Source organism: Armigeres subalbatus, chromosome 2, assembly GCF_024139115.2.
Source record: "Armigeres subalbatus isolate Guangzhou_Male chromosome 2, GZ_Asu_2, whole genome shotgun sequence".
NCBI lineage: Eukaryota > Metazoa > Arthropoda > Insecta > Diptera > Culicidae > Armigeres > Armigeres subalbatus.
The window spans coordinates 311352070-311376993 of record NC_085140.1 but is presented as its reverse complement, the minus strand read 5'-3'; the positions used below and the strand labels follow the sequence as shown (position 1 = coordinate 311376993).

Here is a 24924-nt window from a genome sequence, read left to right as displayed (position 1 = left end):
TATTCCGCTGATTGTATTTTATTCATAGCGATTTGCTATTTAAACATAGTCACTTTTGCTAGGTACAATTATGGTCAACACGCGAACAAATGGCACCTGAAGCTTCTGTTTGGTGGTGATTCGTTTTTGATTTGTGCTGTTTTGATTCCAAAGCCTACTTTCCATTCCAATGACCAATCGATTTCGGTGCAACTTCAGTAGGCCATGCAAGCGAATGGCTGCATTTGAATTTACTATCTCGATTTTTAACCCGCAAAAGCGAGAATTAGATTCACCAGATGACTTCTAGTAAAACAGTGATCTCAACATTCTTTTTCTATTTGCGTGTTATTACCTTTTGGTGAAAATGTTTAGAATGGTATTTTGTTCAAGGCTTGAAAGTAAGAAAAACGTCAAACTCGAATGAAATAGCTCCAAGCACAACATGTGGTCATTTTGCAAACTATTGATGATTTGGATTATTAAACCGATCACTGATTTGATTTGGAGAGTGCACATCGGGTGGGGTAAGAGTACGAATTTTTCCAATCATGTGTTTTAAATAAGTATATATTAACACAAATAAGAATAAATAACACTTAATTGATGTTTGTTGAAAGTGTATTATGGAATATTTAACGATTACGTAACTCTGAAAGGGGGAGGGGGTGTGAACTTTCACTCGAAAAAACATTGTTTTTATTAGGTATATACAAAAACCCAGATTAATCCACCTAGCGGTGATGGTGCCTTTCTCGTTCGTTCAAAAGGTTTGGAAAAATCTCAAATAACACCAATATGCGGATTGGTCTTATTTTTCATATTTGTTTATATGCATAAAAAAAATTCTCGCCAAACGCAATTTGTTGCAAACAAATCGGATGAGAATAAGAGCAAAAAATAGCATTTAATTTTGTAGTTTTAAAATTAGTATTTTCGCCATAACTTTTGACCCAATTGTACGATCCGGTCATGTTTCTATAGGAAACAATGGGACAAGATTCTGCGTCGAATGCAATCTGTTGCGAGCGACCTGAGAAGCACACATATTGCACATCAATCACAGTAACTTATATATGACCGGATTCAGTCACAATATGGTTACTGCAACCAGATTTGTTGAACTTGTGTTGCTTGGGGAATAGATGAAGTCTAAGTGCTAAAAAAGTGAGCTAGACTTTTTTGAACTCTTTTTCACAATAAATAGTAATTTGACCATAACATCTAAGCCCATAGTCCGATCTGGCCAATTTTCAATAAGAAAATATGAGATATTCTGCGTCGAATGCAATTTAATGCGAGCAAATCGGTTGAGGAAAAGTGCCTGAAAAATGAGTGAGTTTTTTTTAGCGATTTTTCCATAAAAAAAAACCAGATTAATCCACCTTGCGGTGATGGTGCCTTTCTCGTTTTTTTCGAGTAATTTCTCGAGTAATTTCTATGCACTTTTGGTATAAAAAAAGAATTTTGGCCATAACTTCTGAGCCCATAGTCCGATCCGGCCAATTTTCAATACGAAACAATGGGACAGGATTCTGCGTCGAATGCAACTTGTTGTGAGCAAATCGGCTGAGGGTAAGTGCCTAGAATGAGTGAGATTTTTTTTGTAAAAAAAATGTATTTTGGCCATAACTCCGAATCCCAAAGTTCGATTACGCCAATTTTCAATACGAAACAATGGGACAAGATCCTGCGTCGTATGCAACTTGTTGCGAGCAAATCCGTTTAAGATAAGTGCCTGAAAAATGAGTGAGAATTTTGACGTGTTTCTTATGTAAAAAAATGAATTTTGGCCATAACTTCGAAACCCATAGTCCGATTGGGCCAATTTTCAATACGAAACAATTGGGCAAGATTCTACGTTGAATGAAACTTGTTGCGAGTAAATCAGCTAAGAGTAAGTGCCTAAAAAGTGAGTGAGAATTTTTCTTATAAAAAAATATATTTTGGCCATAATTCCGAAGCCCATAGTCCGATTGGGCCAATTTTCAATACGAAACAATGAGACAAGATTCCGCGCCGAATGCAACTTGTTGCGAGAAAATCCGTTAAAAATAAGTGCCTGAAAAATGAGTGAGAATTTTGTAGGCGTTTCTCATGTAAAAAAAATAATTTTGGCCATAACTTCGAAACCCATATTCTGATTGGGCCAATTTTCAATACGAAACAATTGGGCAAGATTCCGCGTCGAATGCAACGAGCAAATCAGTTAAGGATAAGTGCCTGAAAAATGAGTGAGATTATTTTGCGCACACACATACACACACACGGTTATCTGCAGCGGACGCCTCCAAGGTAGTCAAGTTAGGGAGCGTCAAGGTGGGATGGTCGGTATGCCCTGTGGGCATATACGAGCAACCCGAAGTTTGCTTCAAGTGCCTGGAACCGGGCACAAGCAATGGGACTGCAAAGGCCCTGACAGAAGCAATCTCTGCCGACGCTGCGGATTGGAGGGACATAAGGCACAATGCTGTACGAACCCTCCCAATTGTTTGATTTGTTCCAGCAAAGCTGTGAACAGCAAGCACCCCATGGGGGGTCCGAAGTGCCCGGCGTTTAAGCTTGCTGCAAAATCACAGTGCAGGTAACGCAGCTGGCTTGCTCGGCCTCGCCCCAGTGTTTAATGTGCGCAGGTTTAGAGGAAACGGCGGCACACGTGTTGTTCGTGTGCCCGCGTTTTCGCACAATGCGTGACCACATGCTTGCCACATGTGGTCTGGACACTACCCCGGACAACCTAGTCCGGAGGATGTGTAAAGATGAAGTTGGCTGGAACGCCGTTTTATCGGCTATCGTCCAAATCGTCTCGGAGCTACACAGAAGGTGGCGCGTGGACTCGAGGAATGGCTAGTTCAGGCGCAAATAAGAGATGGTCTTAGGGTTCGGAGTCGGCTTCATGGGTCATACCGGTGCCCTGTGGTCGAACTCGATCCTTTTATCGCACAAATGGCCGCGCGAAGAACAACATGGTATTGTCGCTTTCGAGGCGTCGGTCAACCGGGCGGGTTCTGAGCCCGAGGACGGAAAGGGGTCCTCGTCAAGGCTGGGGCAGGCGTAGGCACCGCGTCGGCAAGTCCCTCTGTGTGCTGGCGAATAGTCCCAGAGAGGTCAATTTGGGGTGCACGCGGCATCATCATTCTTGATACCAGTCGTGCACAGGGAAGCAAGCGTGAAGTCGACCCTTCCCACCTTCCGAGGACATAGGGCGTGGTAAGGCCACATGGAAAGCCGGCAATGCGCTGGCACGATACCATGGTGTTCTTCTAAAAAGGGAGTCACGATGTTCGATGCTGCAAGGACACGCAGCTAACCTCGAGGGTGCGTTATGCACTGGCCCCCTTTGAAGCATTACTTTCTGGTTGTACCGAAGGGACGATGGGCTTGGCGGCAATGAAACCGGTTTAGCGGGGCGGGGAAGCAGTCCTGCCTCCCTCGTTTGAGGTGGCCCCTAACCCCGCACTTCCTGGACAACCCAGGATGTCTGTTGAGCAGATTCCCCCTCCATTATTGCTTAGGAAGAAAAAAAACATCCTAGGCAGGCACCACAACTCGCAGATGGCCTGGGAGGGATCGTCAAGCCCTTGAACATAGTCCCTGCTGCCCCTAAGTACAAGAAAGGCAAAACAATATTTGGTTGAAAATTGTGTAATAATTTATTGCTAATATTTATATATTTCTCGCTTAACATTTCAAAAGGACCTAAGTAACATTTTTTTCATGATTTAATTTGAGTACTGCAATTATTTGATCCATATCCATATTGGTCTGTTGATTGCAATATTCAAATTAAATCATGAAAAAAATGTTACTTAGGTCCTTTTGAAAAGTTAAGCGACATTTATGGAAATTTTGTATTTGCTGCTTCCGAAAGGCTCTATTTGATTCTAGTTTGAATTCTAACATGCAGATTAAAAAACATTCGGACGCCATGTTATTTCCGAACAAATCGCCGTGCAAACCGAACAGGATCTAACATTCACTGTTCAATTCCTATTTTTGCTCTAGACATCAGTAAAAGAGCATCCGGAATTCGCATCACTAGGAAGCTAATCAGCATGCTAAAACGTCAGTGTGATTGATGCCAACCCATCAGTGAATCGCAACCCATAGTATTTGAGAAACACAGTCCTAGCTACGCATCGCTCCCGAACCTGTCAAGAACCGAACATCAACCGGGACGCCAACAAAAGGAGGATGATGATTGACATCATTTGTGCCAACTTCCAACCCCAAACAGGAACTTGTTGAAGATTGTGTGAAAATTCCTTCCGCCCCACCACATCTGAGACAAATCGATTGAGCTTCCACCTGACAATAACACACGACACTGTCGCGTTGCTGATTGCCGACCAAAAGGATATAGGTGGCACTGGGCTAAGGCTCTAATAAATATTTTATAACCAACGGGGACGATATTAAAATGAATGGAGGTCTGCATTAGTGGGTTAAATTCGGTGCGTGCCAAGTTGGGAATAAATCTTCGTGATTGATCGGGGTCCGCACAATGATCGACGCATGTCACCCCGGCGCGGGAGCTTCTCCTACGTACTGATTGTATTGTAAAGGGCCTTGGTAGGGCAGAGGAGAGGCATGATAAGGATTGTAAATATGATTAATGATTCATTGAGCAAGGCTGGATTTATCGATTAGATGCTGCCGGTCGAGAAAATTGATCCCATTTCCTTTCAAATGCTGTTTAACATATGAAGAATGGTGTTGTACATTTGTCAATTGAGGATACGCAATTTATTTCTTCTAATCAGCTGACAGGTATGGGCATATATAAGTCGAATCATAAATTATGGTTCGACTGAAATCTGTCCCTATGCTAACAAGTACTTCACGATAAGGCCAATTATAGCAGCAAATGAAAGTTGACCAACAGTTGCGGAAGAAACGGCTTTGAGCACAATGGAATCGTAGGGCCCCAGTGTGACTTTGTTGATTTCCACAACATTTCTGCAATGTCAACGATGAAATCATTATTAGTTACCTTTTGAAGCTTACATAAACTTACCCAACTTTCAGTACAGAATTAGGCTGTGCTATTTCCACGGTCAATTTCTCAGGAAGATTAACGAAATCTCCCAGATCCGCTTCGTACTCCTCGTCCGCCATATTGAGCACAGTCAGGAAAGAGTCCGCTCCACGAAGTTCTCTCAGCAATGCATAAACGTTGACTCCGACAGTACGATGCAAGAAGTCGCCATATTTCAAGGTGTCATGTCGCCGCAAACTGGTCATAGCATGGAAATGATGATAGTTGCTTTGCTCTGCCTTCTGTTGAAGATCAACATTCCGAGTTTCGTAATCTGGATGAACCTTCAGCCACGTGGTTGAGTTGGTACTGAAGCCGGCACTGGTTGTTGCATCCCACTGCATTGGAGTACGATTTGGGTCGCGATTGTCGTAAACCTCTGCTTCGCTGTAGTCTACCATTCCGATTTCCTCGCCCTGTTTAATATTCATTAAATCAAGTTACATTGATAATGATAGCAAATCTTACATAGTATGTGATGCTGGTTCCTGGTAAAGTATGCATTAGCGTCATTATTTGATCCACTCGATTCTCACCAACCCTGGAAGCGAACCGGGAGTGATCATGTGAGCCGCTGACCCAACTTGGCGTATGTCTTGCCGGCATGTGATTCATCCACCAATCGATTGACTGCTTCAATCCGACTGCATTTTGATCTTTTTTAAAATCATAGATCAGTTGGAAGTTAAATGGCATATGTGCTCCTTTCCTAGTACGGTTCGCACTTTCGTAATACAGCATAGTACCCTCGATGCTCGAGTACGCCTCTGTCATCAAGATAATCGTTCGACCATTTTCCTTCGAATAAGTATCCATCAAATCGCGCCAGTCATACACAACCCCATAAACGTCTTCGATATCTTTGGTGTAGATGTGATCAAGATACTCGTACGTTCCGGGTTCTCCCGATCCCGATAAGTACTCGTCCCGGAACTCAGGATCCTCAAACATGTGATTGATAGCATCTAGGCGAAATCCGTCAACTCCACGGTCCAACCAGAAAAACAACATCTTTGTCATTTCTTCCAGAACTGCCGGATTGCGGTAGTTCAAATCCGGTTGCTTATCCGTGAACTGATGCAGATAGTATTCTTGGCGACCTTCGTGGTAGGTCCACGCTGGTCCACCAAAAACAGATATCCAATTGTTGGGAGGCTCGAGTTGATTTGTCTCTGAGTTGTTTTTTCCCGGTAACCAAACGTAGAAATCCTTGTAGGTTTCATTATTTTCCGCTGATCTAATAAACCACTCGTGCTCATCACTCGAATGGTTTGGAATAAAATCCAACATCAATTTTATTCCATTGTCATGAGCTTCCTGTACCAAATTATCGAAATCCTCCAACGTTCCGTACTCTGGTTGGATGTCGTAGAAATCGGACACGTCGTATCCGAAATCTCTCAGTGGCGATTTGAACGGTGGACTCAACCAGGTGGCATCGATTCCAATGTCGGCTAAATATTTCATCTTGGAAGCTATTCCCGGGAGATCGCCAATGCCGTCGCCATCGCTATCCAGGAAGGACCGTGGATAAATCTGATAGAAGGTTGCATACTGGTACCAATCTTTCTGATCCGGATCCCGTATGTCGAAGCTGGCCGCAAAAGCCGCCAGAGTTAGCGCGAGAAACGTAATTTGTAGACGCATCTCGACGGCTGAACTATTTAGTGCAGACTGATTAATGAATCAGCTCCCCAAGGCGTTGCACGAAGTTATCTCGTGTATTGAATTGTTACCGATAAGACTTAGGGCAATTCATCAGCAACTCGTAGATCAGATTGCCGGTTGTAGAGGCGGCAATGTAGTCATAAATATATCAGTTTGATAACATTTTGGAAATCAATTTAAAATGAATGCCATTATTGGCCAGATCGGAAAACAAGATTGAATGAAATCTGGCAGGCATAGTATTTAGTTAATCTATCGATTTATCGCATTCGCAAACAAACATGTTCAATTTATCCTCTTTTTCTCATTAGTACCGTTCTTATGGGAAGTACGGGCAGTGAGAAGTGTGCAACGCGTAGTGAGAAGAGAGAAATGAGACGTCTCACTTACTTCTCAATTTTCTCAATGAGAAATGAGGGGCGTCTCGCTCATTTTTTTCATTTCTAACTTTTAATTTTCTACTTCTCACGTCTCAATTATCATTAATCACTTCGTACATTTCACATTCACTATTGTGAAATGGCTTTCCTCCAAACGATCCCTCCCCACTTGAAATAACATCTTCACATTGAGTTTTGGTATTCGTCAATCACTTGTCAAAAGACGAGTTATTTCTGAATTTTGGATTTATTAAAAGTTCTAAGTAGCCGAAAAAAAATCGAAGAAAAATCAGGAGATATTTGTAAAGCTGGAAATTATTTGCATATTTATAATATATTTATATTTATGTATGCTTATTCATATTTATATTTTTTTTTTTTGATTATTTATATTTATTTTTTATTTATTTATATTTGTTTATAATATATTTAGATCTGAAAAAAAACAAGACATTTATTCAATCCAAACACGTAAAAGCGACCAAAGTGTATCGCTTTCAATTCCACCACTTGCTTGTAACATTAGAGATACGTATCTCGACCTCTACAGTAAGACTGTTACTTATATACTTATATTAGATACTTATCATAAGACGAGTTAGTATAATAATCCATTTATTAAACTTGCTCGTCTTATGGGAAGCAATTGATTAACGAATAACTGTAGTCCAGAAAGCTACAGCCCGTAAAAGGTGATGCTTTCTTGTTTTGCCACTAGGTATCTATAGTCGTGTACTTCAGTTCTGACACGGTTATTTCGCACAATCTTTAGCCAACGTTAGTTATCTCTGTGATTGACCATTTAACAAACCGATGCTTGTCCGATAAAAGAGTCACCAGAGTGGAAAATACGAAACTGAATGTAATCTGTGGTCACATTCATCACTTCTATTTTAGCAGATTTTGCTTGAATGATTGGTCGATGGTGAAAAATACAAATCGAAACGTCATGACGTTAATATCCATTATTTGCGATTTAGCAAAAAGTAAAGAAATTTCAACGACATGTAAAATCGCAGCCATTATTCCCAACAAACGAAAAACATTTGATATTCAAATAAATTGGTTTGAATTTTACGAGCCAGCAAAGCTTGTATGTGGCTATGTGGCCGCTATGCTATGTGGCCGAAGGCCACTGGGCCGAAAGTTGTTTGGCCGAATATACCATTTGGCCGAACAGGCCGAAAGTCATTTGGTCGAAAGAGTCATATAAGCCATTTGGCCGAATATGCCATTTGGCCGAAAAGGTCATTTTACCGAATAGATCATTTGGTCGAATAAGTCATTTGGTCAAATAGGTCATTTGGCCGAATGTGTCAATTCACGTCTCACATCTCACTCTTCACTGTGAAACGTGAGAAATAAGAAGATAGAAGTGATAAATGAGAAGAGAGGGGTCTCCCTTCTCACTTCACACAGTGAAAAGTGAGAAAGGGTGAAAAAAATATGAGAAATGAGGGGTGAGAAGTGAGAAGTGAGACGTCGTATTTTTCACTCCTCATCTCATACTTCTCCCTGTGAAAAGTGAGAAGTGCGAAGGGAGACGTCTCACCACTAACTTCGCGCTTCCAACTTTTCACAGTAAGAAGTGAGAAATGAGTGAGAAGTTAGAAGTGAGAAGTGAGTCGTCTAAGGAAATCTCTGTGTTTTCGGCGAGGATTATCAGGACATCGATCATGTCGTGTGGGCGTGCGAGGAGCATCGTGGCCCAGATCTACGCTAACTGAACATCTCCTGGTCCGAGGAAAACAAACAAAGCCTATTAGGGAAGTGTTGTCGGGCCTTGATCTCGAGTACATGTCCCTGGTCCACCAATTTTGAAAAGTTGCTGATGTAAGACTCTCAAGCAGCACACATGTTCCACATGGGTTACTGTAACTGATATGTGACCGAATTCAGTCACAATCAAGTTGGTGCAACCAGTTTTGTCTGACTTGTGCTGCTCGGGCTGTAATCATTGTCTGCCCATTCCCTTGTCTGTCGTACCCCATATCGAATGTCTTCCTCTTGTTGTACATTTCAATGTCTGTCGTTAATCCCTTCCGTATGTCTTCCTCTCGTTGTTGTCTCCCAAAAAAAAAGTTTTTTTGTCTCGTTACAAATGTAAAAATGCGAGGAATGTCAACTTTGTGAACATCAGCATCGTAGTTACTTAAGCACCCTAAAATCCTTTCCTATCCTACTGTATTAATGTATTCCCTAACCTCGACTAAACCGCAAGTCTTTCGGTTCCCCAAAACTAACACTATGTATAAGAATCAAAAAATATATTGTTAAACTTGATTTCGGCTCCGAAATGCTTCACGGCAAATGAGCTTTCCAAATTAACGATAGTTGAAAAAAGTGAGTCGTCTTATTTTCACTCCTTTTTTTATTTCTCACTGAAAAACGTGAGAAGGGAGAAATGAGTAGTGGGAAATAAGTAGTGAGAAGAGAGACGTCTCACTTTCACACCTCGTTTCTCCCTTTTCAAATGTCTTGTTCAGCCTAATGAACAATTCAGTCAAACGACATATTTGTCCAAATGTCCTGTTCGTCTAAATGTCCTATTCGGCTAAATGTCCTATTCGGCGACTAAACGGCATTTTCAGTCAAATGACCTTTTCGACTGGTCATATGTTTGGCCATATGTCGCTTTTTCCCAAATCTGTTTTCCTTCCGGCCTAACGTGTCATTCGGCCAAATGGGAGTTTGCAGATGCCATCGGGTACAAACTCATTTTTTTACCGGGATCTCAGCAATTTGTAGGACTTTCACCGAGATTCGCACAGCCGAGCCCCGCAAACGTGTTTTTGCCGAGATTTCTGTCAAAATTGCTAAAAATTAGCAAATTATTTGCCGAAAACCAGCTAACAAACGTTGTTTTTGCCGGGATATCAGTTTTTATTTTGCTGGGCAAACGACTGTGCGGATTTTGCCGAGCTGCAGAAATAAAAACTGAGTGTGTACGCATGATAGGGACACGCCAGGTATTTCTGTCTATTGTCGTAGGGGCCTGGAGCTAGAGCAGGCTTGTTCAACCTTTCCAAGTTACGCGCCAATTTTCAGAACTTACACCTGCTGATGGGCCAGAAAAAATGATGAGAGCCACCAAAAGTAGAAAACATCTCATAAGATAGATTCGAGGTCGTCGTTGCATCTGAGGTTAATAATTTCCAATTGATTCATTTCAGGTTTTTTTTTTTCACATCAGTAAACGGTGTTAAGAAAATGGAAATTTTGTTACTATGTGAAAATCAGCGAATAGGCTTGAAAATTTCAGTTGAAGACTTCATTGCCTTGAAGCTTTATGATCAAGTCATTGAGATGTTTGTTGATAGAAAAGCTAAATCAGGATTATTCAGCATTTTCAGTTCATCAGTTTTCCTTAACCTTGTAAAATAGTGCTATTTTCTTCCGAAGAGAATAATATCGCTCAAGCGTGGTGTTCAGTGACAAACTCATGCTACTGAAGAAGGAGTTTTTTCTTAGGGCACTCGATGTTAGCAACAGCTGGTGTGCATTCATCAACAAGTTATTGATAATTTGAGCCTTAGATTGATACTCTTTCAAATTTTGTTTGCTTCCTGGTTCAGTGTAAATTTCATACTTCTTAGAACTCTTGATCTCGTAATTCCGTTTCAGATTAAATTTCTTCAACACAGCGAACCGAAAATGAAGAAAATTATCTTGCCAATCTTTTTTGAAAACGCAATGTTTCACAACAACCTTTTGTTTTTGGGGTCAGCCAATGCAGTCATTTCAAAATATGTTAAATACTTTTTTTGTTTCAAATTCCAATGAATGGTTTTGCAACGCGAACGTTGGTTTTTATAACTTCGTTTCTGCGTGTAGAATTAAAGTTTTTGTTTAAAATTGCCTTCCAATCAGATTTCTCTTGATATCAGCATAAACAGCAGTGGCGCCCACAACTGCGCAGGCTATCCGGATCATCATTAAATGCTTTCCAGAGTGCTCTTTGTTTAGGGATAATATCTTTGCGCAAGTAAAGATAATATCCTGTTCGCAGATGATATTGCAATGCCTGCTTCTAGAGCCAAATAGAAAAGCTTGCGGGCCGATTCTGAAGTATTTTTTTCTGACACGTCGCGGGCCACAAAAAATGGAGCCAAGGGCCGCATCTGGCCCGCGGGTCGTACGTTGGGCAGCCCTGTGCTAGAGCGTCACTATAGCAGAACGTTTCCCCTGCCTGAGCTTACGAATTGATACAGATGAGTTTGGCAAAAAATGTCTCTTTTATTGGTTTTCGCCTTTACCCTATAAGTTTTTGACATTTTCAGTCAACGGCATTTCAGCCAACGGCATTATCGTCCAAATGACCTGTTGAGCCAAAACAAATGTTTAGGCAAAATATCATGTTCTGTCAAACGACATTTTTGGCCAAATGTCATTTTTCGATTTCTGTCAGCTAAAGGAGTCAATACTTCGGCCAAATGATGGGTTTCGGCCAGGCTTTGGGACACTTCATCGAATGACATTTAGTCAAATAACGGTTTACCGAATTACATTTCGACGAAAGTATATTTAGTCGAAATGACATTTGGCTGAATGAGCATGAGCATTATGACCATACAGTTGGAAGTTGCTGCTCCGTGATAGACTAGAAATTGCGAAATTGTACTGAGAAGCAAATGAATTGAGCTTCGGGTTAGGTACCCATTCTCAATGTGCATATAAGAAGGGATAGGTTTTTAGGCCCACTCTCGTTACTATTAGAGACCGAGCATACCTCTGTATCTCCACGTTTGTCCTATCTGCATTTACTTCGATAAGTGACATGATCTACGGCATGGGATATAATTATGCCCGCATAAAGTATTCTACTCACGTTGCTTCCTATCGAGCCGACGTGTTAACTCCAAGTACATTCAAATGCGCCCTAGTTAATTAATTTACGAACAGCAACAACACATTGTTCAGGAATTCAGGATGATTACGCGGTTATTCAACGTATTTCTCAAAAACACGAATAGACACGCACTAGACAGAAATAGACGAATAGACAGAAATTTGAGCGGGAGGGAATGTTCGAGGAATTTCATAGGCAATGTTCCAGGTAGGTAGAAGTAAATCGTTGAAGAATTCCGAAGCAGTCTCTTGAGGGATCCCGAAGCAAATTGTTAAGAGAATTTGAATTAATCCTCCAGGGGTTCCGTGAAGAATCTTCCAGTGATTCCGAAGGGAATCCTCCAGGGATGTCGAAGAAAATCGTTGATGGATTCCGAAGCAAACCGTCGATGTATTCCGAAGTGAATCATCGAATGATTGCGAAGCAATTCGTTGAGGAATTTCGAAGCAAATCGTCAGAGGGATTCCTATCTTCGAGGGATTCGGAAGCAAATCGTTGAAGTGTTCTGGAACAAATCGTTAAGGAATTCCGGAGCGATTCTCCGATCGATTCCGAAATAAATCTTCGAACAACTCCGGAAGAATTCCTAGGCAAATCAACGAAAGATTCGGAAGCAAGTCCTCCAAAGATTATGAAGGGTATCCCCCACAGATTCCCAAAGGTATCCCTCAACGATACCGAAAGGAATCCAGAGTGAATTCTTCTGAATTTCGGTTGGAATACTTCGATGATTCTGAAAGGAATTATTTAGAGATTCCAATGAGAATTCTTCTCGGATTCTGATGAGATTCCTTCTCGAAAGCTGATGGAATTATGGAGATGATCATGCTGCTATGCAAGCGGAACTCTGCTGATAAACTGTCACTCCAGTCCGTGATGGTTGACCACATGCCTTTGACTGCTGGCGAAGTACCACAACTGCTTTGATTGATATTTTGGTGGCTCTCCATTCGACACAGTTGTTTCATAAGGGCCAATGTCGCAATGAGCTCGAATGGAGAAAAATGGGTTCGAATGTTCCATGACATGTTTTCAATTATAATTCGAAAAGTAGATGGTATTTCAAATGCTAATAGTTTGCATGAAATACATCCATATCTAATCATAGAAGCCACATGTAAATAAAATTTACTTCGGATTTATTTCGATTTGAACATGTGATTAAAGAACTAGTCGTCCTTTTTTTATAACAGTGTACACTTGCGCCCTTCAGAAATGCGCCATAATGTTTTTCACAACATCCTTTTCGCCCAAATTCCACGCCCGGCTGTCAACCTATTTGTCATTATCGCCTGTTTGCATCACCCCGTTGGGTTTTTAAAGTACCGTTTAGCCCTTTTGCTCACATGTGTTTTTGATGCAAGAACGAAGTGTCATAATGCGTAAATGAAAGACAGTTTAGCCCTTTTGCTGCCATGGGGCGCAATCGCACTAAGAAAAAAATGCCAACGGAAATGTAATATCGCCCTTCTGTATTTCTTCGTTTTACAGCAAAAAAACAACATTTTGTACTATTTTTAATATGCTACATATAGTACATTTTCAGGAGGTTCGATCTATGACATAAACTCGATTTGTTTACATTTGCGACTTCGGCCCTTATGAAACAACTATGTCGCATTATGCTTCATAGTTCATTCCAAGCACGGTATACAGACAACAAGGTACGCTCGTAAGAAAAATGAAACTTCAAAAGTGACGCATATTTTATCGCCACGTGTAAGAGTACAAAAGTAAGCATGCTGAGACCGTAGAGCGGTTCAACTTGTGCGAAGATAGTAGTGACGACACATCTTTACATTCGTGATGAGCCTGCCTTGTTTTTTGTATGCCGTGATTCCAAGCTTACTTTGATGCTTTCAAATCAATTAGATATTGCCTTTTCATAATAAACGCCAAGTGCAAATTCACTGCCACACAGGATTTTTTTCTAAGAAATGAAAAATTGAAAGAGCGGTGAGTGAAAGATGCTCTTCACCACAAACTACAAAAACATGTTCTCCTTCGGCCCGAACATCATTTGATTTTGTCTCATCGGTGTATAAGAATTGAGTTTATTTTCCAAAATACAAAAAAAAAATCTGTTTTCATTTACAAGTCATAAATCTAGAAAAATAAATTATTACCTATTTAATGTGTCGCTTAACGGGATGCTATCCTTACAACTGTTTAAAATTCGCCAAGTTCCATTCGTAGGCGGCGTTTGTTTTGCATTTGAGCGTCAGCATAATGAGAATAAACGAAATATTCTGCCATCCGTGCAAAAATAAACGACACCGCCGCGAGTCGTTATCTTATTCAACCAGCTCCGGTAATCAACTAATTTAAAAGTTTAAATGAGAAAATGTTTCCTAAGAAATGATTTCTGACCCCAAAGTAATCCTACTAGGGAATGGGTGAAAAAAAAATCCCCCACCGTATCATCCTTGGACTGCGGACGAAAATGATGAAATGTCGGCGACCCAAATTAAATCATCCCCGAATTGGGTCGCATTTCAGAAGGGATCACAACAGTCAGCTTACCAGAAATCGTTGAATGATTGTCCTTTTACGGAAATCGAACATTGAATCCTGTGAACTAGTTCTTCACAATACCATTTCAGTAAGGTGCAATCGCCGTTGGAATGTGGGCTGAAGACGGCATCAGGTGTGCGAGTCAAAGTGGCTTCCGTGGGTCTAATGGACAATAAACATTATCCTTCTTCGTCTCAATTTGGTGGGTTGGTTTTTGTTTCCTATTGATTGCAGATTGGATGATGATTTTCATTTACTAAATTTGGGTGAACTGTTGGCTTTACCAATTCCAGTTCGAGCAAAGACAACATTTGTGCAAATTAAGCTTCGGTTTTGGTAAAGGATAAGTAACCGGAAAGGTAAATGTAGACCGAATTGATAAGCTGTTTCCGAGAACGGGAGCTACCAGCAAGCAGAAAGGGTCTGACTCAGATGAGGAATGGTGTGCCAAATTGGAGAAACTTCGTCAGCACTGCAGTACTTCGTTATACAGCTATTCAAACTCTAGGTTAAATGGTTGTTCTGGAAAGCAGGAATAGTTGTCAGCGGTAGTACACAAATAAATTTGCTTGCCTTGCTATATTTGTAATTTCTGATCCGTTGATATCCGTTATACAAGAAGTCTGGTTTAATTTTTGCATGAATTCTGTGAAGTAACCCTTCAGAACACCTAAACAAGCGTCGATTAAAAAATAAGAAAAGTAAATTAAAACATAAATCCAACTGAGGTTGTCAGAATCATTCTGAGCAGCAAGACCCAAAATGTCACGATTCCAAGTAACAACCCACACCCCAAGACATTAAAGCTGAGTGGTCTTAACCACTTTAGCTAACAAAAATGTCGCATTAAGTGTCCCAAAACGATACACTTTTATTTCCGTACGTAACCTTGCTATCGCCCGCCGTCGTTGTCGTGTGGCAAACGTTTTCTGCTCTATTCAGCCCCGGTCCACGAACCAGACGCCTTCCTGTAATTGTGTATCTACTATTTATTGCACTCAGTCACGATTATACCCGTGGCTGGGTCTTTTATTAGAACTGTGATTGGATTTTTCTGTCGCCCTTGAGCTTTCCTTCTGCAGCAATTTTGAAGATGTTATTTTTGGTGTCTATTGATGGTGTTTTCGACGGAAAACGGATTCACACCATGTTAATTGGGATATTCGGCGGAAAAAGCAAAACAACATTAGCCTACAGTCAGCTTCAACCAAAATACCCGAGGCCATTTCCAGAATGATGATGCTTTTTCTGCGTTGGAAAAGAGATGCTGAAAAATTGGTGTAATCAATAAAATATCCCGAGTAGTTTGTTGATGGGCAGATTGCGTCAATGGTGATAAATCCTTAAATGCCACACCAATCAATCAGATCACTGACGATTGCTCATGACAACTTGACAAATAATTGACAAGCTTCAGCTTGGGTCCCGCAGTTATTTCAATTTTGATGGATAATACTATCCAGTGGAAGTTTGTCTCCATTCAGCAGACGTTTTTTATCACTTCCAGAGTTCATTATCAATAAGCTCATAGCAGAGTCCTTTCGGCGACGACGTTTAGAAGAATGGAGGAATTCAAGCCGGCAGTGCAAAATTTTGATGTTCAGTTAACGCAAGAAGGCCCGGATATTATTTCCAGGTGCAAAGGCGAAAAGTTTCTCCATCGGAAACGAAAAATTACTTCGAAATAAATTAGGAACAAATAACACAGTGAAGGATAATCGAACTTTTATGGGGTACGGTTATTTATATGCTTTTTTATGATAGGGGCTGTACACATATTACGTATTGTTTATGGAAATCCGCAGTGTTCGGAATTTTATTCTAGAAATCCTTCGGAATTCCCATTCAGGGATGCGTTGTTAGATCGAAAGTCATTCGTTCTTAAGCCATATGAACGATTACAACTTGCCTGAAATACGTTACACAAAAAGTCATCTAAAGATTCTTGAGCCAAATATTTCGATTGGCCTGAATAAGACGTTTAGCCAAACAAGTCATTTAGCCGAACAGACTTTAAGGCCGGACATGTCATACGTCCGAAAATGTCGATGGGCAAAAAAGAGATACAGCCGAAAATGTCGTCTGAGAGAATTGATCATTTAACCGAAATTGCCGTTTAGTCGAAAAGGTAATGTGGCAGAAAAGGTCGGTTTTAACCGAACATGTTATTTGACCGAGAATGTCGTTCGCCAAAACAGGCCATTTGACAATTTGACTGAATCGGTCATACGGGCGATATCGTTTGGCACAACAAATTATATGATCAAGAAAGCATTCGACAATAGTAGTTTGTGCAACTAGTTAGAAGATATGATTTTTTCAGCACGAGTTGTACGTTTATCCAACGAGGCTTGCCGAGTTGGATAAATACTACGAGTGCTGAAAAAATCGAGTTTTGCAACGAGTTGCACACGCTATTTTTTGCAATGACGACAAATGGGCTTTGATATTAAATCTGTACCAAAATGGTACAATTTTATTTACTTCACATGATTAATCTTGCCAAAAGATCATTCTGCTGCAGGAAACAAACATATTCCATGTTATTATGCTCGACAGACCATAAAGCGATAGATAAACCCGCCTTTGGAAAATTTGATGTCATGGCCATCAAATTATTTAATTTATTGTGTGACACGGAGAATACACTATTTAAACACTCACCCAAGCTAATTGAGCTAAATGTGGTCATGTAACTACTGTTCTAATGCTGGTTTTTCATTTTAGCACCCAAATGAGTGCTTTAATGGATTTTATGCAACCCATTTGAGTTGCATAATGTTCATTAAAGCACCCATTTCATTGGTATGGAAAAGTAGGCCGTTTCGTCACTCAAATGGCAACTGTAAACCAGGTATTATGATCAGGAATTGCAAATAATAGATTGTTTCACAGAATAGGCCAAACGTATCGTGTTTGAGCATGAGCATGAGCATCATGACCGTACAATTCGTAGTTCCTGTTCCGTGATCAGTACTTGCGAAATTGTACTGAGAATAAAATGAATGGGGCTTAGGATTACGGTCATATAGGAAGAAAAGGATTGTTAGTCTTGTCTTGGAACAGGATATTGTATTAATTACAAAGGATAATTTATCAGCATTTACTTCGGATAACGATGCGATCTACAGAATGGGATATAATTATGCTCATTGAAAATATTCCACTCACTTTCCTTTCTATCCAACCGGCGTGCTGACCTCAAATACGACCAAATGCAAACCAACCATTTCATTTACCGGCCGCACAAAGCAGAACAAATTACTGTGGATGATCATTAAGAGACGTTTTTGGAAGATCTCGACGTGGGAAATGTGTGCAATTTATAGTAAAAGTAAAATTTCAACACTGCCTTGCGAAAATAAATTTTTCAATAGTCAAATGCATTAAATCAAATGCTGTCAATAAGTATTTAGTTATTGTCTCTTGCAACCTGGCCTCTTTTCATGACGGTCCCAAATTTGATACATTGACCCCCTATCTTACCGAAGGACGTAATTCTACACAGTTAAAAATTCTGAAAATTTTGGAAATATTTGAACCCATATTTTTGTGTTCCTATATTTTACATCTAACTTTTTCTTTTTGTGACATCATATATGCTGTAACATTTTTATACTGTGTACGTCAAAAAATTATTCAGTCGATTAAGTATAGATCAGATAAAAACAAACGGGAAGTGCCATTTGGCCGAAAGCCATTCAGTCGAAAGCCATTCGGCCGAATGCTCTTAGTCCAAAAGTTGACCGGCCGAGTATGTTATATAGCTCAGCCAGGGTCCGCGACGTTAAGCATTATGGAAGTTCTGCCTTCTTTATATCATAAACTGTTCTTTGGGGCAACGTCCATTATGCCTACGTCCATTATACTTACGTACATGATGTACATCCATTGAGCCAAACCCATCTGGCCGAAGTTCATCTGACCGAAAATGTCAATTGGCAGAAATGGATATATGACCGAATATGTCGTTCGACCGAAAATGATGTTTGGCCAAATAGGTCATTTGGTCGAAAAAAAAAACCAACGAACATAGGAGCCAGAAAAAGGCTTATTCTATTAAAAATATGCTTCTTCAGCCGAACATGCCGTTTGATCGAAATGGTCGTCTGGCAGGAAGGGCCACCCTTGGTCGCACGTGTAAACATCCGAAAATGTCGATTGGCTGAAAATTTCACTTTGCCAAACAGATCATTCGATTGTAAATGTCGTTTGCCGAATGGGTCATATGGCCGGAAACGTCGTTGGGTCGAGCAAGTTATGGAGAGAACAGGGTTCATAAAACCAATTGGTTGCTGTCCATTTACCACGTGACTAGTTTAGAGGGGGGGGGCGGTGGAATTTCCACGGTTCATACATTTTTTTATAAGTGATTGTCCACGCTGGGGGAAGGGGTATCTGAAAATGATCAAAACTCGTCCACGTGATATATGGACAGCCTTACAATGAAACTAAGAATGCGACTGCTCAAAATTATTTCTAAAATCACATCAGGAGATCTAAGAATTCCATTTCAAATAGAAATTGACCTGCTAAAATTTTTACCATAGCTGGATCCTGAGGTGAGACCGGATAGAGCTGGGGCCACAAATTTATTTCCAATGAAACTAGGCATGTGACTGCGTAAACTTCACAAAATCCTATCGTTTTCAAAGAATTTGACTCCCGAAATTTTTACCAAGGTTTGACTCAGGGTTTACAACGGCTAGAGTTGAGACCATAAAATCAATTAGAATGACACCAAACATGCAACTGTACCCAGTACTGAAATTTTCATTGTCATTGAGAGAGATCACGCGATATTTACACTTTATTCTCTCCCGCTTTCATAGAAAACATAAACAATGAAAGGAGTTCTGCCAAATTTTCACAGATTTTTATTTCATGAAAGCGCATCAAATTAGTGTAAACAAGCTGTTTCTTCTTCAATAATGTTACTTCTAACTCGAAAATAAAAAACAATACAATCACTGTATCGATTAGTCATCGTTATTTGCACAGATCTTTTAAAACTATTCAGAAATTTAGATTTCAAAACAAAGCACATTCCCATCATGACTGCTTGTAATATGACAGGTGACCGGGAGACGGCTACATTTTCATTTGGTCTTTTGAAAATGAAAATGCAATGGTTTTCGCTTTCACATGACAGTCACGAGAACTAGCAGTACTGTGTACCAACTTCATAAAAACACATTTGTTTCTTAAATCAAAATGAAATTGCTGATTATGAAGAGGCAGTATCTTATTGATTTAAAAGCATCAAAGCTTGATATGAACAACAACGGAGAGCTACCAAAATATCAATCAAAGCAATCATGGTACTTTGTCAGCAGTCAAAGACATTTGGTTAACCCAGGGAGAGCAGGCGGAACAGTGAAGCCCTACCCCGACATGTGCGACATCTGAATTTGGTTCTAAAATGTAAACAATAGTGTTAATTCTCTACCGTGCGGGACTGAAATCCGTACAGCACCGAAATCCGTCCACCTCATGAGAAATCAATAAACTAAAGGGGGTTAAAGGTAATTAATATAGAAATAATTTATCTTATCCTGTTCAGATACTTGGCAGTAAGCTTTTAGGGAATAGAAATGTAAAGAAGGCTTTGAAATTAAAACAACAAAAATCAAAAACAAATCTCCACCCACCAAACGCGGAGTTTTCGCCGCCAATTTGTTTTGGGATAGAGCATAATTGCACCAAAAGTAATTGTGTTTTAATTGCTAATTGCGAATGATTACATAAGATAAGCGGAATTCAAATCGAAGGGACCGCTTCTCAAGGTGCGTATCGAACTATTTACAGTGGTAGTTTAGTCATTCAGACTGCTTCAATTTAAATGCTTAGTTAAAAAATAGCTGTACGGATTTTGATCCTTTGATTCGAAATCCGTCCACGGTGGACGGATTTCGAGTCAGGAGTAGTTGATTTTATTATTTTATCATGCTTTTCGTAGTTTTTAATGAGTAAATGTGAAACATTTCAAAAGTAGAAGCCTTCATGGTCCTATGTCAACGACAAACGTTTTATTTACGTTATTTTGATAAGAAAATTATTTTGAGCTTTTTAGTGGAATGTCTTCACTTGTCATAAGACGAGTTTATACAATCCCATTGAATTCCACCACTTAATTGTATCTTGACAGATACGTATTTCGACCTCAACAGTAAGGCCGTCTTCAGTGTCTCGTACTTGACTCGACTTGCTCGACTTGACTAAGTCGAGTCAAGTACGAGACACTGAAGACGGCCTTACTGTTGAGGTCGAAATACGTATCTGTCAAGATACAATTAAGTGGTGGAATTCAATGGGATTGTATAAACTCGTCTCATGACAAGTTTTATTTACATTCGATTCTTATTTTAATGACTTTTTCATATACTAAGGTGCTTAAGTGTACGGATTTCGATGCCCCACGGTACCATCTTTTTGTTATGGCGAGGCAATTTTTATGGATATTTTTTTCTCGATATTTTATCATTTTAACGATTAACGATTACGCCATAATACCGGTTCTAAGGTTCGATGCAGAGTACACGAACTTTGTTCGCCAATGACAGGCGTACGGGGCCCTTGGGTCAACCAGCACACACTGAAGTGACAGTTTTCCACCAGATTTCCGCTTGCCTAGCAGTATGATAATCTCCACAATTCCCATCTGCATCCGAGAAGAGTTCTCAATGGAATCTCCAAGGAGTTCCATTCAGAATCATCGAAGTATTCCATTTGGAAGAATTCACACTGGATTCCTTTCTTTGAGGGATACCTTTGGGAATCTGTGGGGGATACCCTTCATAATCCATGGAGGATTTGCTTCAGAATCTCTCACTAATTTGTTTCGGAATTCCTCCGGAGTCAATCGGTTTGTTTCAATTTGTTTTGGAATCGTTTGGAGATTCGGAATCCCTCAATGATTTGCTTGGGAAACCATTGACGATCGGAATCTCCCTAACGATTTGCTTCGAAATCCCTCGACGAATTGCTCCATAATCATTCGACGATTCGTTTCGGAATACATCGACGGTTCGCTTCGGAATTCCTCGAATTTTTAGTTCGGACTCATTCGACGATTTAATTCGGAATCATTCGACGATTTGCTTTGAAATTCTTCGATGATTTGCTTCGGAATCCCTCGAAGATTGGCTTTGAAATCCCTCTACGAGTTGCTTCAACATCCCTGAAGAATTCCCTCCTGAATCGCTGGATGTTTCCCGTAGACATCCCGGGAGGATTTAGAATTCCTGGAACATTCTCTTCGGACTCCCTGGAACATTCCTGCCGAAATTTGATTGCCTTCAGAATTCCTGGAGGTTCCCTTCGGTATGCTTGGAGGATTCCCGTCGAAATATCTGGAGATTCCCGTCGGAATCCCTGGAACATTACCGTCGGAATCACTAAAGGATTCTCATCGAAATCTTTGGAGCATTCCCGTCAGAATCCCTGTAGGATTGTTGCATTTTTTTATTTAAGATAGATAACATATTTATGAAATACTAGCAGACCCGACAAACTTCGTTTCGCCTAAAATTGATTTATTCTCTGAATAGTTCTCGAGTTGTGCAGTAATTTATGCTTCATTTGTATGGGAGCCCCTCTTTCCAAAGGAAGGAGGGGTCTCGAACCATCTTAAGAACCTTCCCCGGCCCCAAAAACCTCTGCATACAAATTTTCACGCCGATCGGTTCAGTAGTTTCGGAGTCTATAAGGTTCAGACAGACAGAAATTCATTTTTATGTATATAGATGCAAAAAATCCACTGACCAGTGGAAACCTGACGGCGATCACATATTGTCCTTCCAGTGTGAGTATGAGCATTATGACCGTGCTGCTACTCCGTGATCGACCAGAACAATCGCAATTGCACAGGGAAACAATGGTTGGAAGCATGAGATTTGCTCTCCAACCTCAATGTGCACAGACCGAGAGCTCTAGTATTTTGGATGGTCGACAACGGCGCTGGCCCCGTCCTTACGGTCATCGGGGATGGGAAGGAATTGATCATGCAGTCACTCGCCCACTGCAAGCCAAGAATACCTCTGCACTCGCCACGAGTTTCTGCGGAATTTTATTGGAATCTAGGGGTTAGGTTTTATGGCAGAGGTTCGTCTTGGTTAACGGGTTGCCAATGTGATAGGAAGGGTGGTGTATATTCTAATTGGATGCCGAAACTAGCTTTTTTGCTCATTTCGATTTATAATAGTTACCTGCTAGAACTAGTCAAGTTTTGTAGGTATAGGATAGAAGATGGAAATGGTATGAAAGCCCATTTCCAGTTCTAGTGATTGCTAGAACATAAGAAAATAGAAGGAATGGAACGGGCCTGGGATTAAACCCACGACCTCCTGCGATCACATATTATCCTTTCAGTGTGCGAGGCAAAGTCGAGCGCTACTATACTTAAAAGTAATAGCCATGCACTATCAATTTGAGTCGTTGTAGCAATCATCGGACAACAAAATCGGTAAGCAAATACACATCGATACTGTGGGATACAACAGAAATCACGTGCTTGAGAAAAGAGAATATATATGGATGAGTGTGATTGATCCGCAATTGCCTTAGGTGGTTGAACCGTATTTATCACATTACCACTAAGATAGCTCAATGAGGTGGTAAAATGTTCGAGAATTTTTGAAAAGAAGCTCAAAATAGAGATAATGGATGAAGGGGCCCTTAGCATTGGAGCTAGTTACGCCAATGGGTAGAGTACCGGCCATAAAATCAATTACAATGGAACTAGACATGGTATTGCTCAATTTTCTCAAAATCATATCAGGTGCATGAAAAAGCTATTCACAATTAAAGTTGATCTTCTAAAATTCACACCAGGGTTTAATTCTGAGGAGAACCACCAGGGCCCAACACCGGAAAGATAAAATCAATTACAATAAAACTAGGGTATGCTGCCTCATCCACCCCACGAACACCCATAAGGAGCTCAAAGAATGACTTTTCAAATTCTAATCTACCTGCCCAAATTTTTACCTGGTTAGGATTTAGGGGTCTTTATGTGTCTAGTCTTTCTCATGGCATTCTTGGGATTCTGACATGCCCAGATTCATTGTAATTTATGTTAAAGCCCCTGCTGTACTTATTTGCTTCTAAATTCGGCCGTTGCAAAAATTAATTGGAAATGTTTTTTTTTTCGATTTCGTAAAACTTGAGCAGCCACATGCCTAGTTTCATATTTATTGATTTGAAGGTTCCTAATCCTTAATTTGCTCTATTTCAATAGTAAATGAGACATATAAAGTGAGTAGTGTGACGTCTCACTTCTCAGTTCTCACTCCTCATTTATCACTCTCACTTCGCACTGTGAAAAGTGAGAAATGCGAAGTGAGATATGAGAAGTAAGAATTGAGAAATGAAAAATGAGTCATCGTGTCGCATCTCTTTCTTTTCTTCTCACTTCCCACCCATTACTTCTTACTACTCATTCGAACTCCTCAGAAGTAAGAAATAAGAAAAAAAAGGGAAGTGAGAATTGAGATGTGAGACATCTCACTTGAAACCTCTCATTTCTCACTTATTAATTAAAACCAAACCTCCATGAGTCGATATTGAAGGAACCATCGACTCATGGAAATATCGAGATGTGGATTTTTTTTATAATTTGCTTCCATTAGTCGTTATCGAGTCATAGAATATCGACTCATGGAGGTTTGACTGTATCAATAAACACTTCACACTTACCATATTCATTATTCTTCAGCCAAACGATATTTTCGGCCATATGACCTGTTCGGTTAAACGACCATTTTGGCTAAATGACTTTTTTGGCCAATTGGCCCTTTCTGCCAAACGATCATTTCGATCAAACGGCATTTTTTGCCAACCAATATTTTCGGTCGTATCCCCTTTTTGGTTGAATAACTTAGCTTCACACTTTTTTTCTCACGGTGAGAGGTAAAAATTTAATTCCCACATACTTCTCACTTCTTATTACTCACTCCTAAAAAAAGAGTGTGAAGTCTCATTTTTAACTTCTCATTTCTCATTATTACTGTGAGAAGTAAGAAATGACAAATTATTTTGAATGTCGTCAGGATTTTTTTTTCCAAATTTCTTTGAGAAATTCCTACGATTTTCCTCGAGTTGTTCTTCCAAATTTAATCTGATTTTTTTTCGGAAAAAAACATACTTATGCTTAGGCTTCGTGCACAAGTTACGTAACGCTTGAGGGGAATGAGGGGGGTTGAACAACCGTTACACATTGTGACACATGGGGACGGGAGTTTATGAATTGTTACTTAACTAATCTCATTTTAATCAAAATAAGACAAGAAATTTGCATTAAAACAATGTTCTGCTTAAGATTAAGATAAAACATAGAAGAAAACAACAAGAACGTTTTATTGTGTGATGATTTTATAACAATTGGGCTATAAAAGGGGGGGGGTTGTCTCAGTGAGCGTTTCGTGTTCAAAGGGAAAAGTCTAGTCACGCGTTACTTGTTGTTACATGAGGGGGGAAGGAAGAGGGTTCAAAATCTG

At 40.1% G+C, this 24924-nt stretch overlaps 2 protein-coding genes across 8 annotated transcripts in view; one reads left to right on the top strand and one right to left on the bottom strand.

Moving 5' to 3' along the window:
- The window catches only part of LOC134212579 (dual specificity calcium/calmodulin-dependent 3',5'-cyclic nucleotide phosphodiesterase 1-like), a 705268-nt gene that overhangs the window by 354142 nt on the left and 326202 nt on the right, over positions 1 to 24924 (top strand). The gene's annotated exons all lie outside the window — the stretch shown is intronic.
- LOC134216733 (alpha-glucosidase-like) lies at positions 4718 to 6669 on the bottom strand. The gene is made up of 3 exons (XM_062695555.1): positions 5486 to 6669; positions 4997 to 5433; positions 4718 to 4938 (listed from the first exon to the last, which is right to left on the bottom strand). Exons 1-3 carry the CDS (start codon positions 6662 to 6664, stop codon positions 4803 to 4805), a joined length of 1752 nt encoding a protein of 583 aa, XP_062551539.1. The 5' UTR covers positions 6665 to 6669; the 3' UTR covers positions 4718 to 4802.